The sequence below is a fragment of the Thermobia domestica genome, chromosome 2, assembly GCF_964235325.1.
Source record: "Thermobia domestica chromosome 2, izTheDome1.hap1.1, whole genome shotgun sequence".
NCBI lineage: Eukaryota > Metazoa > Arthropoda > Insecta > Zygentoma > Lepismatidae > Thermobia > Thermobia domestica.
The window spans coordinates 146,374,799-146,399,736 of record NC_137455.1 but is presented as its reverse complement, the minus strand read 5'-3'; the positions used below and the strand labels follow the sequence as shown (position 1 = coordinate 146,399,736).

Here is a 24,938-nt window from a genome sequence, read left to right as displayed (position 1 = left end):
AAACAATGCATCTTAGCACTTTTACTTTTAGTATATATTTCTATGCTCTGAACATATCTCTCTCAGTTAGTGTCTGATGAAGATAACGTTTAGTTGTCGAAATCGTTACATTGTATTTTTGTTTTAATAAATGAGTGTATATACCCTGGTCAGAAGTATTAATTGTTCTTTTAGTCAGTTCCAAGGTCGTGATGGATAGAGTTAATTTTCTCTTAGTTCAGTTGCGTTACCAGACCCTGGGCTATACTTAATTTTCCTTGCAAAGTAGGGTATTTGTGTCAATCCATATTGGGTACATACACAGTTTCTAGTGTTATTCATGTCTGTGCAGTGCCTTTGAAACATTCAATTTTTAACACCATGTATACATAAAATTGTTATTAGTTTTTGCAAGTAGTGTACTTAACAGCCTAGAAACAGGCTTTCAAGATTTTCTGGGCCTACTGCGTACGATCCGCTTCAAAGTTTCCTCAGCTATTGAAATTTCTTAGGTTAAAAATAAATAAATAAAATAAAACAACGAGTTCTTAAACAGAATAAATTTATTTGTTTTCCAATAAATATGTCACTAAAAAAAATTATAACTTACAAACCGCAACAGTCTGCAATAACAGTACATATGATTTTATAATTTTCTTTATAATAATTTGTTTACATAATAATCAATTACAATAGACAGGTATTTTCCCATTTATTAATGAAACGAATTCTGTAAGTTAATCTCAGAAAACTGGCTATCCACCTTTGAAGAAAAGCTCTATACTTTTACCAACGAGAGAAATTAAATCAAGCGAAGATGTATCTTGCTCACCTCCAGAAAACATTCCCCCAGATGTTAAATCTAAAACTTTTAAAGAAAGGAAAGTAGCCAGTATTTCTTGAATATGACTATACATTAAAAAAAGAAAATAAAGCTTAGTTCTTGCAATACCGTTAATTGTATTTTTGTTCTTATTTTAGCTTTCATCACAACTTAACTTTGAAATCAAACCGCATCCTTTTATAAGGGGAAAAATAAAATACGTCAATACGTACAAGAAAATAAAGGTAGAATACAGTTATGTGAAATCAACAAGAACAATATGTTACATACAAATTGCACGAACAGAAAATGAAAAGAAACAATACACTTTACAACAGTATTAGTTAAATATATTTTCCAGTTATCTATTTGTTGAATCAGCACATTACAATAAATTATAAAAATAGTACTTTATTTAATTGGACATAATACCACCCACTTTTATACCAAATGTTAAATGATCACAGTACTTACGGCATCGTTAGGCTCAATTGTGAACAAACAATATGAAAAGAAAGGCATTTTGAAGTAGAAATTATTTGTACAGAGCTAAGAGATTATTCTTAGCTACAGTGTGTACATCAAAAAGTTCAGTGTTAGTTTTTAAACTTCTGCAGACGAGAAATCTTCACATAGGTACAGAGGAAAGAAAGGATTCCTCCAAAACAAATATCAACTATCCTCATTATGTTTCAACGATTAGCGTATTATGCACTTGCTATTCATTGTGGTTAATTACTGATCTAGTGTAGTTCTCTTAACTTTGAAAACAAAACAACAGAAACAGAAGTTTTACTATCGTTACAACTTGGTACAATATAAATTAAAATACAATCCAATCAAACTCCCATTGTAAGCAAAATACGTTTTCTGATGTCCAAAGATGTGTTAGTGCCTTTAAAATCATGGCTCGAAGGTAATTTGTTTTACTAACATCCCTGAAAATTGAGAACTGCCTTATAGGATATCAGGCAAATTCTAATACGTCTAAACACTGCAACATACGTATATACACAACACCTTTAATAATTAATAAAAATTATGTGATGTTACTTGGACATAACGATGAAAATGTGTCCACACAACTTCGGATGAAGAAGAGCAGACTGAAACTAAGATCTAACAAAATCCAGTCTTTTAAAAGCTGTAGCAGTCTTCGGCAGGTGCTGCAAATAAATTAGCAATGTATTACATACCTTATAATGATGAAATACAATTGTAATAAACATTATTTAAACAGTTAAAAGCTATAGTAACTCAGCATATACAGAATCTTACTTTAATGATTCGATTTGAACTTTCGGCAACAACATGTGTAGATAATATAGTTCTCCATCACACACTGTATCCAACTGGTTATGTGATTTGTAGAATCAAAATTAAGACATTACGGACAGAGGTACGTGAAACGAAGTAACTTTCATGGCTCTGCAGATGCAATCACAAGATGAAATTAAAAAGAAAGAAGATGCAAATAAATAAAGTAATAAATAGGGCCCGGAAGTTGATGAAAAATCATCTTTTTTAAAGTACCCGAAGACGAGGCTTAACATAATATATGTTCATTTTGGGTCATTATAGACCAGAAAATGATGGATTTTATTTGTCCTTTTTTGCCTTTTTCGGCGTCTTTTGTTTATTAGTCTTTTTTAAAGCTTTTTATAGGTGTTAATGTTTTTTTTTCCACTTCTTTCGACAATAAATTTACTGGCCATTAACTCGAATCACCACCATTTCATAAACATCTTTCGTTTAGTAAAGAAAATTCAAAAGATAAAGAAATTCTTCAATGACTGGACTGATAAGACTAGATCTGCAACAATCACAAGTCAGATAAGGATACGTAACAATGTCCTCCAGCAGGGGGATGAGGGTGGGGAAGTTTTCGTATTTTAATTTGGACTTCAGTTTGTGGAAGAAGGACAGATCGTTAACATGTCTAAAGTTAAGCCTAAACAAAACTTCCTTTTTGTGTCAATTTGTGTCTGATTTTGAAGCAGAAGTTCTTTCTACGAATGGAAATATTCTTTTCTGCAAATATGGCGAAGTGAAGAAAGTGAGTATAGAAGAAACGATTCCATGTCCAATAGCACGTTGGACGTGAGAAACATGTGAAAGTAGCTTCCCGGGCCGCAGAGGAAAAGGAAAAGAAACTAACTTCTATTAGGATAAAGTACTAATGGACATTCTAAGTCGTCTCCTTTTTAGAAAGATCTTTGCACTGCCTTAGTTGGAGTAAATATTTCGTTGGCAAAGATAAACAACGAAACTTTCAAAATGTTTTTGTAGCAGTATACAAATCGGAAGATTCCCGACAAGTCGACCCTCCGAAAGGAGTATGTGCACCGCTGCACCGTTTCTTACAACTGTACGAGGGCTGTCTAAAAAGTATCCGACCTTTGGCCAGAAAAATAGTTGCGAATACCTGACAGATTTGGGACCCTAATCCCCTTCAAAGTAGGCCCCTTGTGCTTCCACACACTTAGCCCACCGATCCTTCCACTGCTGGAAACACCGCTGGAAGTCTTCTTTTGGAATGTTGTTCAGCTTTGTCGTCGTGTTCCGCATTATGTCTTCTCTACTCTCAAAACGGGATCCCTTCAGAGGCGTCTTCAATTTTGGAAACAACCAGAAGTCACAAGGAGCCAGGTCTGGAGAGTAGGGAGGTTGGCGAACGGTTGTAATTCCATGTTTGGCTAAGAACGTGTGGATCAATTGGGATGAATGTGCTGGGGCGTTGTCATGATGGACGTGCCAGTTCTTCGCTGTCCACATGTCTGGTCTTTTGCGCCGGACTGCGTCACGGAGTCGCCTGAGAACATCTTGATAGTACTCCTTTGTCACTGTTTGTCCTTCCGGTGCGTACTCGTGATGCACAATTCCACGGGCATCGAAGAAAACAGTCAGCAACACCTTGATTTTGCTTCGCACCTGCCGCGCTTTCTTCGGCCTTGGAGAATCTGGATGCTTCCATTGAGACGATTGTTGTTTTGTTTCTGGGTCGTACCCGTACACCCATGACTCATCTCCAGTTATCACGGAATTCAGATACCCAGGATCAGTGTTGGTGGTGTCCAGAAGGTCCTGTGCAACGTCAAAACGGGTGTCTTTTTGTTCCTGAGACAACTTGGGTACAAATTTAGCAGCCACTCCTTTCATGTTCAAATCGTCACGCAAAATTGCATGTGCAGAATCTTTACTCACTCCAACATCTTCTGCAATCTCCCGCACTGTCAAACGGCGATCTGCCATCACCAAATTTCGCACCCGCTCAACAACAGCTGCATTCCGAGCAGTTTGGGGCCTGCCGCTACGCTGCTCACTCTCGACTGATGTGCGGCCATCTTTGAATCGGTTGAACCATTGTTTAATTTGTGTTACACCCATCGCATCTTCTCCAAACACCTGCTGAATCTTACGAATTGTTTGGCTTTGAGAATCACCCAGCCTTTGACAGAATTTGATGCAGTGTCTTTGCTCAATTCGTTCAGTCATCTTGCGAGAAACACTAAATCCGACGAACACTACCAACAGCACCTCACTTCGCGACCACCAGCTCACGACTGGCACACGCGAACGCGGTGAAAAAATTCAAGCATGCGCATTAAGGTTCCTCCTTCCACCGTGCACGGTGGCGCCGCCTGAGAATCACTACTTTGCGTGGAAAAAATTAAGGTCGAATACTTTTTATACAGGCCTCGTATATTGTATACTACCAAAAGCCTGTATTTCTTGAACATCATATTCATTAAATAGTTTTACTTTAAAAAAACAAAAAAAAAAAAAAAAAAAAAAAAAAAAAAAAAAAGAATTTTTAGGTCTTCAAGTTCCGAGCACTAGTAATAAACCATATGAAATAACCAAGTCCTACAGAAATATACATAATTTAATAAATCAACGTACGTAATCTTGTAGTGTAGAAAATATACATAGAAGTAATAATATGTAGATGATTATTTAGACTCATCTTTCCTGACAAATAGCACGCATGTCTCTCGACAATGCAACTGTACGGTAAGCTGAAGGAAGCTGTAACAGTAGAGCTTATGGGAAAAACTAATCTTTGTTAGCACAACAGTATTACATGCACTCCTGGAATTACGCTCATAGAAAGCCCGTGATGATGTAATCACAAAAGTGCAAACTGCGACAAGATGTATGTGAATATTTTATCGGAAAATTTACTGTTTTATTCTGTGTTACTTTTATCCTGTTACGAAAAAAAAAAAAGAAAAAAAGTTGGAAGCTACGAACAGCCAGGGTTGGCTGATTATTTAAAAAAAAAAATTTAAAAAAACTGGTTTAAACAAAAAAAAAAAAAAAAACAACGAAAAATGCTTTAAATCGTGTGAACTTCATGGTGACGTTTCCACATATCAAACCATCCGCATTACGTTTACCTACTTTTCACCTTTTAATCAAGGGGTCCCGTGTTCAATTCTCGATCGAACCACAACCCATCTTTCAAGTGTAAACCAAGTACCGATTCGAGGTATCCCTTTAAGCGAAAGTCTTCTCCGTAGTAACCTTGGTATATCATAAGGATGTTAAGGCTAAACATACGAAACGAAACCAAATTATACATTTCTATTGAATCAATGCCTGTTGTTTTATAAAGAAGCAAGGTTGTTTAAATATATTGATAAAAATTGACAAAATTTATGAATTGCCTACGTAGCTTCCAACATCAACTTGGATTTGACTTTAATTTTATTGAATGATATCTACATGCCAAATTTGTAATTTAATACGTTAGTTTTAGCGTAGTGATAATAACAGGATTTTCCCAATGGCTAAGGCGGGAGTTTCCCGATTTATATATAATTCTGTACAATGATTTTACTTGTGTAACTGTATCTTTTTGCCCCTCTGAAATGACTCTTGACAGATATATTAACAAGTAGGCCTATGTAAAGATCAGTACAACGTATTTTTATCAGGAGTCCTTCGTGAGTGAGTCGGCAATCGCATTTGTGACCAATTAGTCCCGGTTCCGTCTCCAAATGGACAATTTCTCTTGGATGTAAGTCGAGAAGCGGTTTGGATTCCGCTTTAAGCTTATGTGACCCCTTCCAGCATAACCTTGTTGTTGCATAATAACACCAAGGCGAAACAAACTCATTTCTGTTCATATCTAATATAAATACATAGAGTAAATTATTTAAACAAAAAAAAAAAAAAAAAAAACCTGGTATAAACCCAAAAAACCGGGTTTAAACCAAAAAACCTGTTTTTTTTTTTTCAATAAAACCCATGGTTTTTGCCAACCCTGCGAACAGCAATTAAATATTATTTCATGTTACATATGCTGCATTTGCGGGGCGAATGATTTTCACCAGAAAAAAAATTACAGATTATCACAAACTTTTGTTACCATGTATTTATTTATCAGGGTAAACGTAATAATCCGGGAATTTTAGGACTCTGAATTTTGACACTAAATAAAAGTTATTATATTATGTATTTTTTTTCTGTTGACATTTAGAAACTGAGTTTAGAAGATTTACACATATTCGCATATGACTATACAATCCCTATTAGACTGCGAGCTCCCTCATGGCTAAGCGGTTAGCGTACGCGCTTTTAGCGTGGAAGATTCAGGTTGGATCCCAGCGGGAGCTATGGTTCGGATCCTACGTTAAACTGTACGTCCACGTCTCATATAGCCTCGCTGCTGAGCGGGACGCTAAACTCACAAGTCAAATCAAATCAAACCTATTAGACACACTAATCCAGGGTTATTCTTTTGCATGATGTCTCCCAAGCAGCGAACTGACAATAAAAAATCATACTACTTCTTCCTAATTCACCAACGCACTAAAATTTATTTGTAGATTTATTTAATTCATTAGAGATACGATGAAGGCAGATTTTCGAATCGAATATTTAACTGCTTTTCTGAATATTTAATAAATATTTAATTAATATTCGGAACCGAATATTTAATTATCGAAGCGAATATTTAATTGTTGTTCGTAGCTTCCAATCCTATTCACCCACACCATCTGGATTTATCATGAAATGAAACATGAAAGGGAGATTCATGGTATTCTCTTTCATGATATTCCTGTCGAAAGCCCTGACGCCAACCTAAGGACTTCTACGCATTTAGAGTGGTCGTGTCTACAACATGCTGGCCTATGAAAACTCCCTGGGGAGGAATGGGGCGGAACTCCTCTAACTGTGCTCCAACGTAGTTGCTGCAATGGAAACTGTGGCGTCGGGCGAACCGGTGGTGGTGACACAGCTTTCATAAGGTTAGTACACTTTGAAAAGTGATCGTATACTTGTATAATCCGATCAACTTTCTGTATATCTACCTTAGACTCACTCGAAGTAAATTCACTAGCTTATCGGGTAAACTATGTGTACGTGATTATGTTTGCGTACGTATTAAAACGTTCTTTCCTAATAAAGCCGTTACTAAAAACTGGAGTACCCAGATGTTTAAAAATAAGCAATATACTCAACAAATGGTCCATCATATAATACATAAAGTAATGAAGGCACACCAGCAGTAAAACTTTTTATGCTGAGATACTGTAAATAACAAAATACTCGGACATTTATTTAATTAGAAAATTACACGAAAGAGTTAAAAAAAGGGGGGAGGCATATGTAAAAATGGTTATGAACCTGAGAACATTCATGAACTGAGTAAGATATTGTAGTGTATTAAACATCGATTAACATGTTGACATGCACACAAAGAAATGGAGCATTGTTACCTGACACGATTCTATGTTTAAGTGTCGGGCCTTTTGAATTTGAAAACCAGCTCCTTTAGTAAATAATATTCCAGAAACAGGCTGGTTAGCCTAGGAGGTACGACACTTATACGTATTTTCCAAAACATCTAAACAACTTGAATATCAAGGTCTTCAGTATTCTTATAGTTAGCAGTGCTACTTAAGAATTAAGACATTGCGACATTTATAAAAAATGTCATTTCGTTACATGAATGGTTTTCTAATTCAGTGGTTGTATTTGATAATTACACCCTCAAAAAACAAAATAAAGTCTACTTAACTATTTTACATACGGCAGACAGCAGTTTAGACTGTTTTTATCTGTGCCAGACATTTTTTCAGGTACCAAAACAAGTACTAAGAGACAAACGTAATCTTTCTAGGTTTGTTCTGACAGGATGTAACTAATTTAAAACATATACATATACAATCCATTAATTGTCTAGTGTTTTTCAGAAAATCGCAATTTTAGATTATCCATTTGTTTATTTCTGAGTTTTACCTCCCACAATTCCGTCTTTTAGGCTACACGTAATGAAGAGACGTGAGGATAATGAAATGAATGATAAAAGGACTTCTGACAGACAGGAGTGCCATTACTAACCAAATGATTTAAACCACTCTACCATGTTTACCTTCGCAAACCATGCTTATTTTTGAGTGTAAAGAGAAAATATTGTTTTCTCTGGGGAAACCCATATGAAACTCAGGTATAAAATTTCGTCTCGATACGTTGAACGATCGAAATCTAGATCTCTATACATAAGATTGACTGTCATTTTAAAAAATCGGCATTTAGTATTCATGAAATGTATAAATCAAATAAAGATTCTCAGTGTCCTCGAAAAGTGATAAGCCAGTAATGGCAGATGAAGATATTTGTACCATGAATGTCTGGATGAATTGACCACCCTTTGGATATCCATGTTTGATGATATGTTGCGACTAGCAATCATATTTGGTACCTTTCCGGTGACAATGAAACACATACACTTTTACATGAGATGAATCCAGATAGAGGGATTTCATTCTCTATTCCAGGAACTATTTTGTGAAATAATCTAAGTTATTTGCTGCAAGTGTTCTAGAATGAAAATTGATATGAAAAACTTGTTCCCTAGCAAGTGTCTCCTACAATGGTTTCAAAATTAATATATAAACATCCTAAAGCAGTATGGTGTTTTCAAAATTGCTTGGCTGTCTTGGAGTTTTCTTTCCCTCGCACCACTGATACTACATGGGATGTGGAAATACAACCTAACTTGAAATCACAGAACCACATCATAGCGGCCGGGTCAAGTGCTTCGATAACGTTAATTTATTATTTCCATAGGTCATTCATTTAAGTATTCACAGTCAACAAGCTACATTTCACAGAATTTCAAATGACTTGATTTGATTTTCAGTTTAGCATCTCTTTCAGCAGTGAGGCTATATGAGACGTGGATCTACAGTTTAACGTGGGATCTGAACCACATGAGTTTCGACCGAGAATCGAACCCGGGTTTCCCACGCCAGAGGCGAGTATGCTTACCGCTTAGCCACGAGAGAGCTCAATTTCAAATGACGTGCAACCATTATGTTATTACTTTTTCAGACATGTTTCAAATTCCAAACACTTCCTAGTTTCAAGTTTATTCGTAGCAGATTGCCACTCTGTTCTATCACATGATGGTTAGTCCTTTAGATGTTATAACTTACTCTACACTAAAAGTATCGAAAACATTATGTAGTGCTATTTTATACGCAGGATGTAGGCAATTCTCGGAATTGGATTATTGAGTTATTTAGAAAATTTCATAAACGTTACCGATTAGAATAAGAGTGTTAAGTCAAAAATAGCTAAACGCAACTACAGTTCCTTTACATTAGGTAGATTTGGGGTTAATTTAGCGTAACAGAATTGTATTGAAAGTATAAGACAGCATTGTGTCAGTTCTTGGATACAAATTAGAATCTACTCTTATTCACGAAGAATTGTTCTTCATGACCAAACATAATCAAGAAATACACTACTATACAAAATGCAAAGGAAGAGAAAAAGGCTAAGAAACCAGCTTGTTTGTTTTATTTGTTGAAGTTGAGGGTACCTCTTCAGAATTAAGGCTACATGAAACGTACTCCTACAGTTTAAAGTGGAATGCAAACCATTGTAATTTCTTTAATGCTCTTCCCACCAGGAATCAAACCCAGGATCATGTTTACCATATTCGCACGCTAACCACTAGACTGGTGGAGAGGGCTAAACATAGTCATGCTTAATAAAGCACACTAACATATTTATTTACGTTTAGTGCATTTTGATTTATTTCAGTACCTTCTTGACTACTTTCATGTGGGGACGTAAGTTCATAGAAAAATGAGAGCCTCTACTATGATCAGTTGTGATCAGATTCCATTATTTTACCAAAACTCCATGTTCAATTCTTGTGCTTCGGTTCTTTTCTAAGTACACTAAAGAGTTCTTTCTTTAATCTTATATTTTATATTTGTAAAGCTAACTAGAAAGGTGGACATTTTTTCGAGCTACCCGGTGTTTGAAAGAGCAATAAAACGCGTGCTGGCTAAATAATATTACTTATGCACTCTTTGTTAATACTATTGATGTTACTGTTGTTGTTTATTTTTTAAATTCTTTTTCTTTTTTTCCCGTTTGTTGACATTTCCCTGTGTAAAATGGCACCATTATGCTGTATCTGGGAATTTGTTCAATAATAAATAAATAAATAAATAAAAAATAGTGAACAAGCAATAAATGTTACTTTAAAAAAAAAAAATCAGAAACATCCCTCTTTACAACAGTCGCGCCAATGTTGTTTCAGTGTTGCCAATTCATAAGTCCATCTTGTTTCCTTTTAATGAGTAGAAAAGTTCTGAAAATGTTATTGAGTTCGATTTGAATTCTTGAACTTACTTGATTCTGGAACTTTTCGTATTTAATTACATTATTCCATTGTTTATCTGAGATATCATTGTCTTGGTTTAATTTTACTTCCATGGTTCCAATAAAACATAGTACATATTCGTTACTTCCTGCATTCTATACGACAGTTTATGCCAAAGCTATCCTATTCTCCGTCGCTAATTTTTTTTGCCCTACTTTTTTCTTCTTCTTCTTACTTTTGTAAACTTTGAATGTCAGTATTTGATGTTTATTTAAAGTTGATTTTCAATATCATTTAGTTTGCTTAAATCGTATAACTGCTTTTTTTTTTCTTTCTTGAGATACTAATTTACACACACTAAATAAAAAACGTTATGCAAACACTGGCCTTAACTATGAATGAATGAGGTAATGTTTTATTAATGTAAAAAATTAAAGCACTTTGTTTTCTCTAAATATTTGTGTGAAATTTATTTTTTCTTCTACTAAGAGTAATATCTAAGAGATTAATTTTATTTTTGTTCTCCAATTTCGAGGTAAATCTACTGTTTTGATTAATTTTGTTTCATTCCTATCGTAAAGTTTCCAAGTTCTTGAAACTATAAATAAAAAAGATGTCAATTACGAACCTGTAATATTTTACATAATGCTTCCCTGCTCAATATCCTTGTAATAATACCTTATTTATTTATAAGAATGACAAGGACTTGCAAACTTTACTAGAGAAATTAAACAAAATTCATTTAAAACAAAAAGTTACTGAAAACTTGGAGAAGAAAATAAATTTCTTAGATTTTATTATAAAAATATAAAATTTGCAAATATTTACAGAAAACAAAATGCTTCAAACTTTCACATTAATGAAAAAATCAGCCCATTTATTCAAAGTTAAGGCCAATGTTTGGGTTCTCCCCCCCTCCCCCCGAGTATATAAATTAGTATCTCGTGAAAAAATTCAGAAAAAAAATTATAAGGTAAATGAGTTAGGCACACTAAAAAGATACTGAAGATCAACTTCAAATAAATGGCAAACTAGTCATTAAATAAATCTTCAGGAGTATCCGGAAAGGGAAAAAAGAAAAAACGGAGAATTGAAAATTTACGAAAGTGACCTAAACTTTCGTTTATCGCCCAGATGCAGAAAGTAGCAAAAAGTAATGTTTGTGAATAACTGTAAAGTCTCCTATAACCTTACTGAAGCACTTAACGGAACCAAAATTATTACACAAATAGCCAAGTCCTTTCAGGCATTTACTTTGGAACATACCAATATAAATTTCCTTAGATAGGTATGCCACAAGGAAATTTAACAATAAGAGTTAAAAAACACATAAGGAGCAAGATCTTATGGTGTCAGGTTTTTCAAGACATCTAATGGAAACCAAACATTCCGTAAATAAACGGAAATACTTTACATGACTTCTTAGCAAATTGAAAGATATCTTTTTTCTTTTGTACAAAATGGGTAAATACTAACTACGGTCGCTGCACTAGTGCTTTCTCGACCATGTTACTTGAAACTGTTTATGTAGAGATTGATTAAATTTGTTACACAATTTGCAAGATAAAGATGGCGCAGACAGAGCCCAAATCGTCTGTTTTCACATTAAGTTCTCCATCAGTAAATTATTGTTAATACACTAATAGTATGACCCTGGATGCCATGATATAACATCACATACAAAATAAAGTCATTTCAAAAGTAAATTTGTCACAAACTTAAAATGCTTCCTCGTTTAAATTGATTTTAAAAACAAGATTGTTTGTTGATTGGTACGGCACCATCTTGTTTTCTCAACAACCAAAATTGAGAAAAATACGTATGAATCGTATTCTATTAGAACCATGGAAAAGAATTAAACCAAGGCAATAGTATATAGCATTAACAATGGGATAATATAATTACAAATTTTCAGAAGTATGTATGTTAAGGAATTCAAATAGACACAAAAGCATTTTCAGGGATTTTCTACTCGTTAAGGTACATTTTCAGGAATTTTCTACTCGTTAAAAAGGAGCTAGATGAACTTAGGAATTGGCAACACTGAAACAACATGAACGCAATTATTGGAAGTCGTACGTAGGGATGTTTCTAATAAAAGTTTAACATTTATTGATTTTTCATTATTATTTGTGCTAAATTTTTACATACATGTAATAAAGACTGGAAAAGGAATTGTTAGTGTACTTTAAGAAAAAATTGAAGTGCAGGAATTGGACACGGAGTTTTAGAAAAATAACAGAAATATGATCGTACTACAGAATCTCATTTTTCTTCGATTCCACGTTCCTTGATGACAGTATCAGCCAAAAAGATACTGAACTATTAGTTAAGAATTAAAGTACAATGCACTTAAAGTATATTTTATTTTAATTCACTATACATTAATGAACGAGGGTCATTTAACTCGAACTGGCAACACTGCTACGATTAGAGTGTTGTGTGGGCACGAGACAAATGACGAACGTAGTGTGTTCCGTAGATGTATACAAGTCAGTTCAATGCTGCTGCGGTCACATATTACGGTGTGTGTGGCGAGTAGACATTGTTAAAGTGATCGTTGTATGAAATACCGCCCTAACGCAATGTTCACGCGTGCAAAACAGCGTGTGTTTATGAAATTCCAGGTGGCACGAGAGTGAAATGGTACGACGATTCCCAGAGGATTAGTAGAGGCCTGTGGTGAAGCTGCTCTACCGTACTGGACAGTGGCGAGATGGGTTGTAGCATTCCAGGCGGACGACAGTCAACAGACAAAATGCATGGTAGAGGGCATATGCGAACGGCTACGGACGAAATTCATATTGCAAGACTCCGGATACTGCTTGACGGTGATCGGCGCTGGACTTGTAGTGAATTGGCGCAGAAGCTGAACATCTCTTCCGGGTCAGTGTTCCGCATGCTAATACAAGATCTTGGCATGCGGAAAATTGCAGCCAGATGGGTGCCCCATGCTCTGATCGAGGTTCAAAAGTGGCACAGATGGGAATGTGCGCGCCTACACCTTTAACGTTACAATGAGAAAGGCGATGACTTCTTGCACCGCATTATTGCAAGTGACGAAACGTGGGGAAGATCCCACGAACCTGAATTGAAACATCAGTCGAGTGAATGGCGCCACCCAGAATCTCCACGACCGGAAAAGCTTAGGCAAGAGCCAGCAAACGTGAAGGTGATGATGATAATGTCATACGACCACGAAGGCATTATCCTATCACATCAAGTTCCACTTGGCGTTACCGTCAATGCTGCATACTATGCTTCATACCTCAGTCACCATTTGCGACCAGCATTGCGGCGCAAACGTCCACACCTCCTGGAGTCAACCAATTCTCTTACACGACAATGTCAGATGCCATACAGACAACCCAGTACAGACTCTGTAACGACAATGGGGTTGGGAGGTACTGGGGCACCCGCCATACTCCCCGATATGAGCCCCTGCGATGTCGATCTTTTCCCCAACATGAAAGAACCTCTGAGGGGCAAACGTTTCAGAGACATTTCCAGGCTTAGGACGCACTGTCAACAAGCTCTCACAAAGTGGGGCTTTGACAGGTATTCAACAGTTACCAGACATCTGGCGAAGGGTTCAACAGGCTGCGGAGACGACATCGAAGGATTGTAAGCTTCTTAAGGTGAGTGATTCATTACATTACATTTCACAACTATGTCGCCACTTCGAGTTAAATGACCCTCATAAATGCGTAAACGAAAATCAATACTTTAACTCTTCATAGCTCATGTTTTCACCACAATTACTTTCTAACTTCACAATGCACACTATTTTACCAAATTAGCCCAAACCATCACATGCAGAAATTATATAAAAAATAATAATTACAATTTACTGTCATCACCCATTTCACTGTCTAGAGTGATTTGTAAGGTCAAATACTGTATTATCCTCCTCCTCTTCATCAGCACCCAGTGGAGTCATTTCCAAATCCTCTCTATTAGCTACAATGCCATATTTTCTTACTTTAGTCTTTCTTCGTCGTAACCTACAAAAAGGAGAGAATATTACAATGGAGACTAATAACAATATATTAATACCCTTCATAAATATATGTTAAACTTAAAAGTAAAGGCTAAAATTTTATTACTAATAATATTACTTTACATATAACATAATATCATGGCAAGATTTCCAAGATCTTGAGGTTTATTCACATTACTACACTGTTCACAAACACGGATTTCCTCATTATGCTACAATCCAGTCTTTATGACAGAGTTACAAACCTGTGCATTCGACAATTACTTGCTCACGTACTTTTCATTTACAACTACGAAATATATTATCAACCCAGAAAATACTCTACGTATAATAAGCTCTATTAACGAACGTTAATGTTATAAATGTAAGGAAGTAATACTCATAATCTGGAAAACCTTCTTCAACGTTTAATTATTTGGAATATTTTTTAGTTATTTATTTATATTTTTTTCTTTAATCTTTATTATTACACGAACTAAACGAGAAATGGACAGATAGGTCAATATGAGACCCGAACCAAGGCCGATTATACCTACCTTTTAGAGGAACCCACACACAAAACAAGAACGCTAAAATTCAATCTGATACGAAGATAAGCTCACTCTTTTGTGCGCTACGGTCATCTTAAGCCTTGAACCTGAAACCAGACACCAAAGTTCAACACACAGATTGGATAAGGGGCGCTCACCTCTGATACAACCCGATGGCAGAACTTTGTCTTTCTGCGATGAGCTTTTTAAGTCAAAAATTTTCTACAAGAATTCTCCAAAAAATTTCTGCAGAAGAAACACTTGTGATTGTTTAAAATACGCTTTACGCGACGTAAAAAATAATTCAAACTATATTTATGCGCGTCGTCCCTGCATTTAAGACATCTACACATAGCAGACATGTTTTTACATTTTTCTGTTGGCTATATTTTTTTCCTCTGGCAATTTTTCTGCACAGGCGCGGCAAATTTTCTACGATCACATCGCAGATCGCGGCATGCTCTGCTATGGGGTGATGCAATACTAGGTCATGTGAATTTGTAGTAAACAAAATTGTGTCCGTGCGTTCTTCTGTTCCCTCTTACATTCTCACTCCACCAATTTTATCGTAATGATTCACTTTCATTAACTATTCGTCTTCTCTAGTCTTATAGACATAAACACGGGACTTTAAAGTTTCACTTCACTTCATTTTTCATTGCAACAAAGGTTAATATAAAGGAATACGATTTCACAAGTATTTTGAATTCACCATTATGTATTTACTTATATACGAACAAAATTCCAGAGCTTCATCGTGGCTAAGCGGTTAGCGTCCGCGCCTTTGGAGTGCGAGACCCGGGTTCGATTCCCGGCGGGAGCTCATGTGGTTCGAATTCCACGTTAATCAGTAGGTCCACATCTCATATAGCCTCGCTGCTGAAAGGGACGTTAAACTCACAATCAACTCAAAGAACCAACATTCCAGGTACAGCTAAATGCCAGTTTACATTGGAATATATAACAAATTTTTAAGACAATAACATGCAATGCAATAATAATAATAACATCTAAAGTAATAACAAGAAAGGTTAAATAATTGTGAATAAAAATTATCCACTAATACGTTGTAATGCAGAGTTATATGCAGCTTCAGTATTAAATAAATCGACGGGTGTATGTGATATTTCGTTGTATAACTTAGGAAGCCCGTGGAACAGAGGACGTTGACTATTGAAAGCCTACGTCGAACTATATTGAAGAGAGGTGTGTTACGTGTCTGCCTGAATGAAATCAGAAATACAATCTTAAAAGTAGGATTTTGAAGTTGAGTTTGCCATGCGTGAGCTTATACAAATATTTACGATCACTGATTTTATGGTGGGTGTCAGGTAATTGGATGTTTAGTGTTTGTAACAGTTCGTGCGAGGTACTCTGAAACGTACTATTGCAAGGAAGAAGTTAAGAACTGAACTTTTCCTGGGCAGATTTATAGGAGTTGCCATTGTTCAGGTAGGTCAAGAATATTATTTTCTTGGGAGGAGGAGGGAGTAGTGTAGTCGTTAACGCTCCAGCCTTTGTTGCGAGAGGACCCCGGTTTGATTCTCTATGGACACACGGTCGAAAAAGTGTAAAAATTTTTTTCAGGTCAGCCCAATCTGAACGAGATTTTCTTCATTCACGCCAGACAGGTCCCAGGCCGCTTCCTTCCTCCCCCAATTCTTTCTTAATTCCCTTTCCTCGGATAGTGTGATTGCCGAGGGACGTCATGCCTCATACGTGACGGGCTAACAAGGCCATAGCTACCGAGAATCCCAAAATCTAACTCCCAATCCTAGTATTCATATGTATAGAAATTATTGCCTTGTAAAACACTGCTAGAGAAGAGAGGTCTCGTATTTATGTTAATCTATACGAAAGTCGAAGAATCCTCATCGACTGGTTAGTTATTGTGATTATATGTACCGTAAAAGTTAGTTTAGTGTCAAAAGTAACTTGAGATCCTTACTATTGATTCTCGGCGATCCATTTATATTATATGAGGTATGTACAAAATTTCTCTTTAGAGAAAATGTTATGGAACTCCTCTTATCAGGATTCACTTTTCGAGTCATGTGTTACATCATGGGGAGAAATTACTTGTCTCGTTTTGAGGTCATTTTTATTGTTGAATTCCCATAAGATTTTGCAGTCGTTTGAAAATAACACGATTCTGCTGGAAGTTAAGCACTGCACACAAAACTACATGATGTATTTCTAAAAAATGACAAGATATGGTTGCGAGTAATCCAGTTCTGTTAAAACAAATTCAAGTGCAAGAACAACAACAAGAATAAACTAAAACTACTGAACAAAGAACTACTACAGCTTTAACTTCATTTCACGCAATTAAAAGATTAAAACTCAACATTATTATTATTATTATTAATTATCTTGATCAACAAAATTAATTTCCTACGATCAAATGTAAAAGAATTGCTCTGTGCAAGCTCATATTTTTATATTCTTAAGAAGTACTTACCCCAAAACATCCAAAAATTATCCAATCGTGAAGTTTCGGCAAAATATTATGCCTTCCTCAGCACATATATATATATATATATATATATATATATATATATATATTATTATTTTTTTTTTATTTAGAAAACTAACGTTATCTCTGGAACTACATCTCCTTGATTATTCTTTTCCGAATAGTATTGTAAAGTTCAGGAGGAAGGCAATAACTTTCTGCCGAAACTCACGACTGGATAATTTTGGGCGCTTCTGGGGAAGTGCTCTTTAAGAATAAAGCACGTAGATCATATTTTCATGTTGCAGTGAAAATTCCGTCAGTTTAATTGGTAGTTCCCAGATAAAGTCTAAGTACGAGAGGTGCTGATAGGTACGTAGTAACCTTCTTTTCCAATTGTAAGGTGAAGTTTTAAGAGCACTTTTTCTAGATACAGACCACAATTTTTATGGAGATCTAATATTTTTCCCTCCCTTTTTTTAACGAAAAAGTAATGTTACTGACTATGGAATTTTCCAATGTTAACTGAAAGCGATCGAGAAGTATCACTTCGTACAAAAGAAAATCCCACAAGGAAATTCATGGTACCATGTGCAAATATTAGGAGAGAAGGCCCTTCCTATGAGACTACGTAGAATTGGTGTTCCAATTTCAAATGTGGAGACTTAGGTACTGATGATGCGTCCAGGAGTGGAAGACTGTGTGAAGTAAACAACATCTGACAAAATAGACCTGATCCACGATTTTAGCCGATCGGAGTATTTGGGCTAAGAAGATTGTTGAGACAATGCACATATCCAGGGATTGTGTTGGACTCATTAACCACCAATATTTGTGCATGCAGAAACTTACATCCAAATGGGTGCCCTAAAGTTTGAAGGCAGATCAGAAACAGTATCTTATGGAGAATTCAAGACGAATATTGCGTCATTTTGAACAATCGGCAAATGATTTTTCAGACTATGGATGAAGCATGGCATCACCACTATGGCCAATCAGGTTCATCACAGTTAAAAACAGATCAAGACACAGAAGTCTGCAGGAAGAGTGCTTGCAACACTGTTTTCGAACAAAGATGGTGTTGTGATAATTAACTACCTGCACAAGAGCCAGTCAATCACTGAAGATTATTATTGCAGCCTTTTGTACTAATTTAACATGTTCTGAAAGGAAATAATCGAGGGAAGCTTCGAAAAGGTATGCTGTTTCTTCACGACAATGCTCACAAAGTGCACAAAATTCTTGTTCTGAGGGACTTACAGCTTCAAAGCACTCATCATGTAACATACTCACCAGATTTGGTCCCCAGTAACTATTCCCAAATCTTAAAAAAAACTTAAAGGGGAGGTTCTTCTCAGGTGACGAAGACAACTTTATAATGTCGCGCAGAGACGTTTATTTCCAGACCAAGCTTCAGACTTTTATTTGCAACTGTTAATGAAGTTACAGAAACGTAGTCAGAGGTGCATTTACCTTTGTGGGAAATATGTGGAATAATCTGTAAGTTTCATTGCTGCTGACCTTTTCCTTCCTGGTCGGGCTGACTTATCAACACCCCTTTGTTATGTCCTTATAAAATGGAAATAATTTTTCCACATTTGATCTCAGGGTATTGCAATGGACTATTAAAACCATTTTTGTGATTTATCTCGAAATGCAGCTTCCCATCGAGCTAAACTGTTCGAAGTGAATTTCTTTACATAGGTCTTAAAAGTCTCTCTTGAGCTTCGACCAAATAAACCAGATCGGGTTAAGGCAGCAATAATAAGGCTGAAGTCTTAAAACGTAATGGATATAGTCGAGCACGATACTGTCAATTACATAGGCTTTACCTATATTTGCCCTTTTAATTTCATCCAAGAGGGCAGCCTTTAGGGGGGAGAGAGTCGGGCACTGGGATATTGTTTACCTGCACGTAATGAACAATGTCTTGTACATTCATTGACATAGTTGGCGTCTTCAACTTTAGACATGAATGGTATGCAACATTATCTAAAACAATTGCACACTTTTCATTTGTTGGCAAATTAGCCATAAGGGTCTCTGAAACCATTTCTCGAATATCGTAGAATTCACATCGCCACGATTGTCAGTCATTGCATCGTCAATATTTTTCGCTGACAAAAACAGTTTCATATCCATCCGTCATCACCGCCAGCATTTTCATTATCATTTTGACCCTAGATACGTGAGATTTTGGGATACAAGAGCACGAGCTATCATCCCATCCTTTCCTTGAAACATCGTGGGTATCAAATATATTTCACCTAAATATATTACTTTTCCATCCTTATTCCATAATTGCCTTAACTTACTCAGATCCATGTATAGTCAAGTAACGATTTTACTTGATTCCACTTTCACTCTCATAGTATTTGAAACCTAAATATTTTAAAAGTCGGTACAATGTAACGCCCCATAAGGAAAGTCACATATTTTACAGAGATGATTAACAATTTCGTTTAAGTAGGTACGTACGTAGATATACCTTACCGTAGATATACGAATTGCAAGGCGGATTCAATTATCAATTTTTGTGAAACGTATCTTATTTCTACATTTCTTTGATGTCTTTGGGGCTCCCGTATCTTCTATCTTTCTCATGGTATTCCTATAAATTTCTAAAATCTTCGCAGTTTCACTACACGGTCCACTCCCAAATTAGTTTTTCAGTGCGTAGTCATACGCACTTAAAACAAGTTTCTGGCTTCGTTTGCTAAGTACCTCACAAATAAAGGTCACGTTTGGGTGAATCGAGTTGCTGCCCGAGACATATGTGATAGAGTAGTACTAAGTGTGCTTAATATGTCAGGGAAGTTTTAGGTGCAAAGCTCAAAGGGTTTATGAGATACAGCCACTAGAACGTCACATGGAAGTACATGTTATAGTCTATTTCAGTACGTGATGTTATGATCACTCATTGTGAATGTCTTCAATACGGATCAAAGTCGCTTCGAGAAGGGAAAGCAATCGTACTGGACGTTGAAGAAGAAAGCATTAGTGAAGATCAGAACAACAGTGGGATATGTGAGTGAAACATCTCTTTCCTATAGGATATTGCCGGTTGTGTCCATAGACGGGGAAATTCTGCGTCCCACGTATGTTCTGGTGGTTGAACCAAACAGTAGGTTCCCTGCAGTAAAACTAGCCGATCCGGCTAATATACTCTTAATCTCATTTGCTGGTAAAACAGCGAACATGAACAAGCAGAATCTTAAGACTTTCTATTCGGACGTCATATGGAAAAGACTTCCAGGTGATAGGAAGAAAGTCTTTCTGTTGCTTGATTCATAGTCTGCAAACAAAGACGACAGTCTTTCGTCACAGTGTGCAGAAGGCTTTGCATTGATCAAACGGCTAATACCTGGTGGATGTAGTGTCATGATTCAGCCCCTACATGTTCACTTCTTCCGTCCATACAAAGCCTTTGTTTGTTTCAACACTGATATAGCAATAACAAGAAATGACGTGAACATTTAGCATCGTGACAGGTTCATACAACTTCAGTCGTTCAGAATTTACCAATTCAGTACTCCTCGTTCTCGCAACATAGTTCGATTCGCTTTCTATAAAGGCTGGATTCTTGAATAAGGAGCCTGAAAGTTAGATCGTTTCTTACGATTACTGCTTTGACGGAATTATGAACGACAAATGTTTTAACTGCGACTTGATTTCGTTTGTCAGGTATGCTCACTATGAGCACAATATTTATGCAAGGCATGCACTCTTTTCTGAATTGCATGTTGATTGTAGTAATTGGTAACTTTTCTATACAATAACAAAACCACATCGGATTTGCAAAACAAACAATTTTCTCTTGTGCTTTATCATCTAAATATATGCCAGAAACACGAATATAAACTAGTTTAGAGGAAATCATAGGTATAAGACTTCTTCCTTATATTTTGCACTATGTATTAAGGCTAGAAAATGTACCTCTATGTGATGTTCTAGTGCTTCCATTCGGAGTTATAGGCTCTTGAAAACATGAACTTTAAAGGTCTATAGCTCCAAAACTACGGGACCAACCGTAGTCGGGTCAAGACTTCCCTAAGGAACTAATGTGTGTCCTATCCAAAAATACATGTTTCAGAATCCTAAGGTACTCACGAGGCAATTTTTATTGAGGGAGTTTGGCTACGGTCATATCTTTTCAAGTACTCTCCAACTGCCTCTATAAAAATTGTTGCGGAAGTACCGCAGGATTCTGAAACATGTATTTCTATATAGGACACATACTAGTTCCTCAGTGAAATCTTGACCCGACTACGGTAGGTCCCATAGTTTTGGAGCTATGGACCTTTAAAGTTCATTGTTTCATGTTTTCAACAGCCTATAACTCCGAAAGGAAGCATTTGTGCACCCAAGATGGTATATACTTTTTGCCTTATCTTGGTGTCAGGAATGAATCACCTCTCAAACGTTGTCGGTGTTGTTTTGAAACACCTATATATATATATATATATATACAACAGTCTTCTAGTCATTAACTTACAAGATAGCGTTTGTAACTATGGTCACTAAGACCAAATGGAGTTGATAAGCGACTGTCAATTATTTGAAACGTTGGTTCTGGTAGGCTATTTAGTTATCGGGAGTGTTCTTCGCAAGATACCTCGGATGATGATTTATTTATGGCACAAGCCACCATCGTAGACAGCATTCTTTATGTACGAACTGAATTTTAGTTGAAGAAATGAACTATACTTAACCTATGTAGAGTAGTAAAATACCCCGGGGCGTAAAAAATTTGTGGGCAGGGGGAAGTGACTTTAAAGGTTGAAGTATCTTAAATGATACCTCTAATACCGGGCATCTTGCACAGGTTAGTGCGTGTGTTTTGAAGAAGTGATTTCCATCTGTTTAACAAGGAATGCTAAGTGAGTTAGGTTCTGACCTCTTCCATGAAACTTAACCATTACACTCTATCGGTACACTTATAATTTTATCATCTCACACTTCCCATGTGCAGAATTAAAATAGCAGCGCATAAAGGTAAAGATTAAACAATATCGTATTATGCATAAAATCGACGTCTAATGATACGTAGATTTCATTTTACTAGGTGTACACAAACGAGGGGATTTGTTTTATGGTCCAGCCGGAAGTGTAGGAGTCTTAATGAAAAAATGGAACTGAAATTTTGGTGACTCTTTACTTTGGGCAAGACGGTGATATCCTGTCACTGTTAGTATTATTCACAGGTTGTCCTGATCCCTTGCTGTTCCTTATTCACGTAGAAATTTTATCATTAATGTCGTTGCGGTTCCTGATTCACATAGTATTGCCGAGCGAGTGAAGGTGGGTTTGAGTCCCGCAGGGCACGTTGTTTTCTTTTTGTTCTTGGGAACTGTAACTGCGGGAACCGTTTCAGATGAATCGGTTATTCTCACTGCCTTGCTTAAAGACTCGCCGAAATTTTTGTTGAACGTCCAATGATTATGCTCCTTAGGCTACGCGAGACGGATGTTACAACAAGTGAATGATAATGTAAGAATCAGTGGAATGAGAACAACACCGAGAAAACACGGACGACGTTCTCCACCACAAACTTACTTGGCAGAGAGTCTAACCATCGATACCACTCATTAGAGGTAAGCGCTCAGCCTTTCAGCCGCAGTGCTTCCCAGAAATCTGAATGAGGCGGCAGGCGATTAGCAGTTTTAAGTTAGTGCCCTGGGGAGCCTGCAGGGATATAGTATACATGAAGCTGCATCAGTTCCCGAAGGAGTAGGGCGCTCATACTTTTAGGGATTATTCATTGAGTATGTACGGACTTACAAAGGGGTAACAAAGCGACTTTTATTTACTTATAGACTGATACGAAAATAAAAAAGAACGTACCTGTACTTTATATATGCATGTGTAGTGCCTTTGTACTTTATCTATGACTATGTGTATGTGGGGGGAGGGAGAATTTAACGCATATCGCATGTCTTATGCACATGGATACTTCTTACTATTGCACTACGTAGAAAATTTATGGTATTTCATGTAGAAGTGGTAATAGAACAGAGAAGAAATGCAGATCAGGTGGTTTTCATGTATACTATTACCGCGTGCTTTTTCATTCATGTGAACCTACATGAAACAAACTTTTTATAATACCAACCTTGCACTTATTCACATACAAAGTCAAACAATTGTAGCTTCATTATTTCAACTTACCTAACAGCCCTGACCACTAAATATGTTATCACTATCACACTGAGCCCAACAAAAACATAAAACCCTCTTAAAACAGCTCCTGAGTTCAATCTTACTTTGAATTTCATTCTATCTGTAAGTGAAGTATTATTATATTCAAAGTCTTCATTTTGCTCTATTATGCTTTGTGTTGTAGAATTATTTTTATTATGTATTTCTACATTTAAAGAAGACGCTTTTTCACTTGGATTTTGTTTATGTTGTTCCGGACTAACTGTTGGTATGATTGATTTTTCTGGGGCATTTCTAGTATGCCGGCTTTCTAGTGGCAGAGACAGGAGTTCTCTATTAGTAAATCTTTGATACAGATTTTCATTATGCACTGTTTGTCCGTCAACACGTGTCATATATGCACTTTGAATTATGATCAATAATAAAAAAATAGCACATTTCACCATTGTGTTGTTCATTTTCAAGGAAACCAAAAAAAGTTCACAGCAGGCAATTATTACTCAATCATCTGTTTCCTTTCTCAATTTTCATTTTTAAATAACTTTTCTGTGTCTCCTTCCTTTCAACACATTAATAAATCTCATAGAGAATGTGTAGAACATTATGGTTATCTCTGAAATAAAAACGTAAACACACACGTAGTACTCTTTCTGCTTACTTCACAATTTCGAGTTTGGTCTTTTTTTCTTTTCTGTAACCCTTCCCCATTTGCTTCACAAAATTATCCACATCCTTTGAGCAACTCTTCAAACTTTCCATTTATTCTTTTCTTTTCAACATTATTATAAATTCAACAGGAGCACAATACAAGAGTCTTATCTGTAGAGTTCTTGTGAACTTCTGGGTGCAGGAACACGACACAAAAATGCAAAAATTAAATAAAATTGCTATACCCATTATCAAAAGTTTGCGTTTATTTGACGCAAGCCTGTACAGAAACAGTCCCTACGTCTGGTTCTTGCATGATTTGCGGAATGCAACCCGATGTGTAATACTTCTTGTAGACGATCCAAGAAACCTTGAACAAGACTCTTATTCAAGACCATTCAAGACTATTTGATGAAAAAGACGTCAGCACTGACGTCATTTTTCTCTTGAATTCAATAGTTTCGTTCAAGAAATTTCGTTTCGGTCCTGTTCTAAACAATCCAATTCAAGAGCATTCAATAGCCAATCAGCGTTCGAGTTTGAGTGCAGGAAAATACAAAACAAGTAAGATGGCGTCGTGAGACAGAGTTGAAGTTGAATAAATATCTTTTCGTTACTCTTTTCCATAATTATATGATATTCCAAGTGTGTATTATGATAAACAAAGCTAATATTTGCGCCGGAAGATATTGTTAGTATTTTTTGTTGAT

General features: G+C 36.2%; 1 protein-coding gene across 1 annotated transcript; it reads right to left on the bottom strand.

The window, feature by feature from the left end:
- Positions 1-524: 524 nt before the first annotated feature.
- Positions 525-24,415, bottom strand: LOC145676069 (uncharacterized). Its single transcript, XM_081746936.1, has 3 exons — positions 23,590-24,415; positions 14,281-14,440; positions 525-1,968 (listed from the first exon to the last, which is right to left on the bottom strand). The coding sequence occupies exons 1-2, from the start codon at positions 24,036-24,038 to the stop codon at positions 14,302-14,304; spliced, it is 588 nt and encodes a 195-aa protein (XP_081603062.1). The 5' UTR covers positions 24,039-24,415; the 3' UTR covers positions 525-1,968; positions 14,281-14,301.
- Between the last annotated feature and the right edge of the window lie 523 nt (positions 24,416-24,938).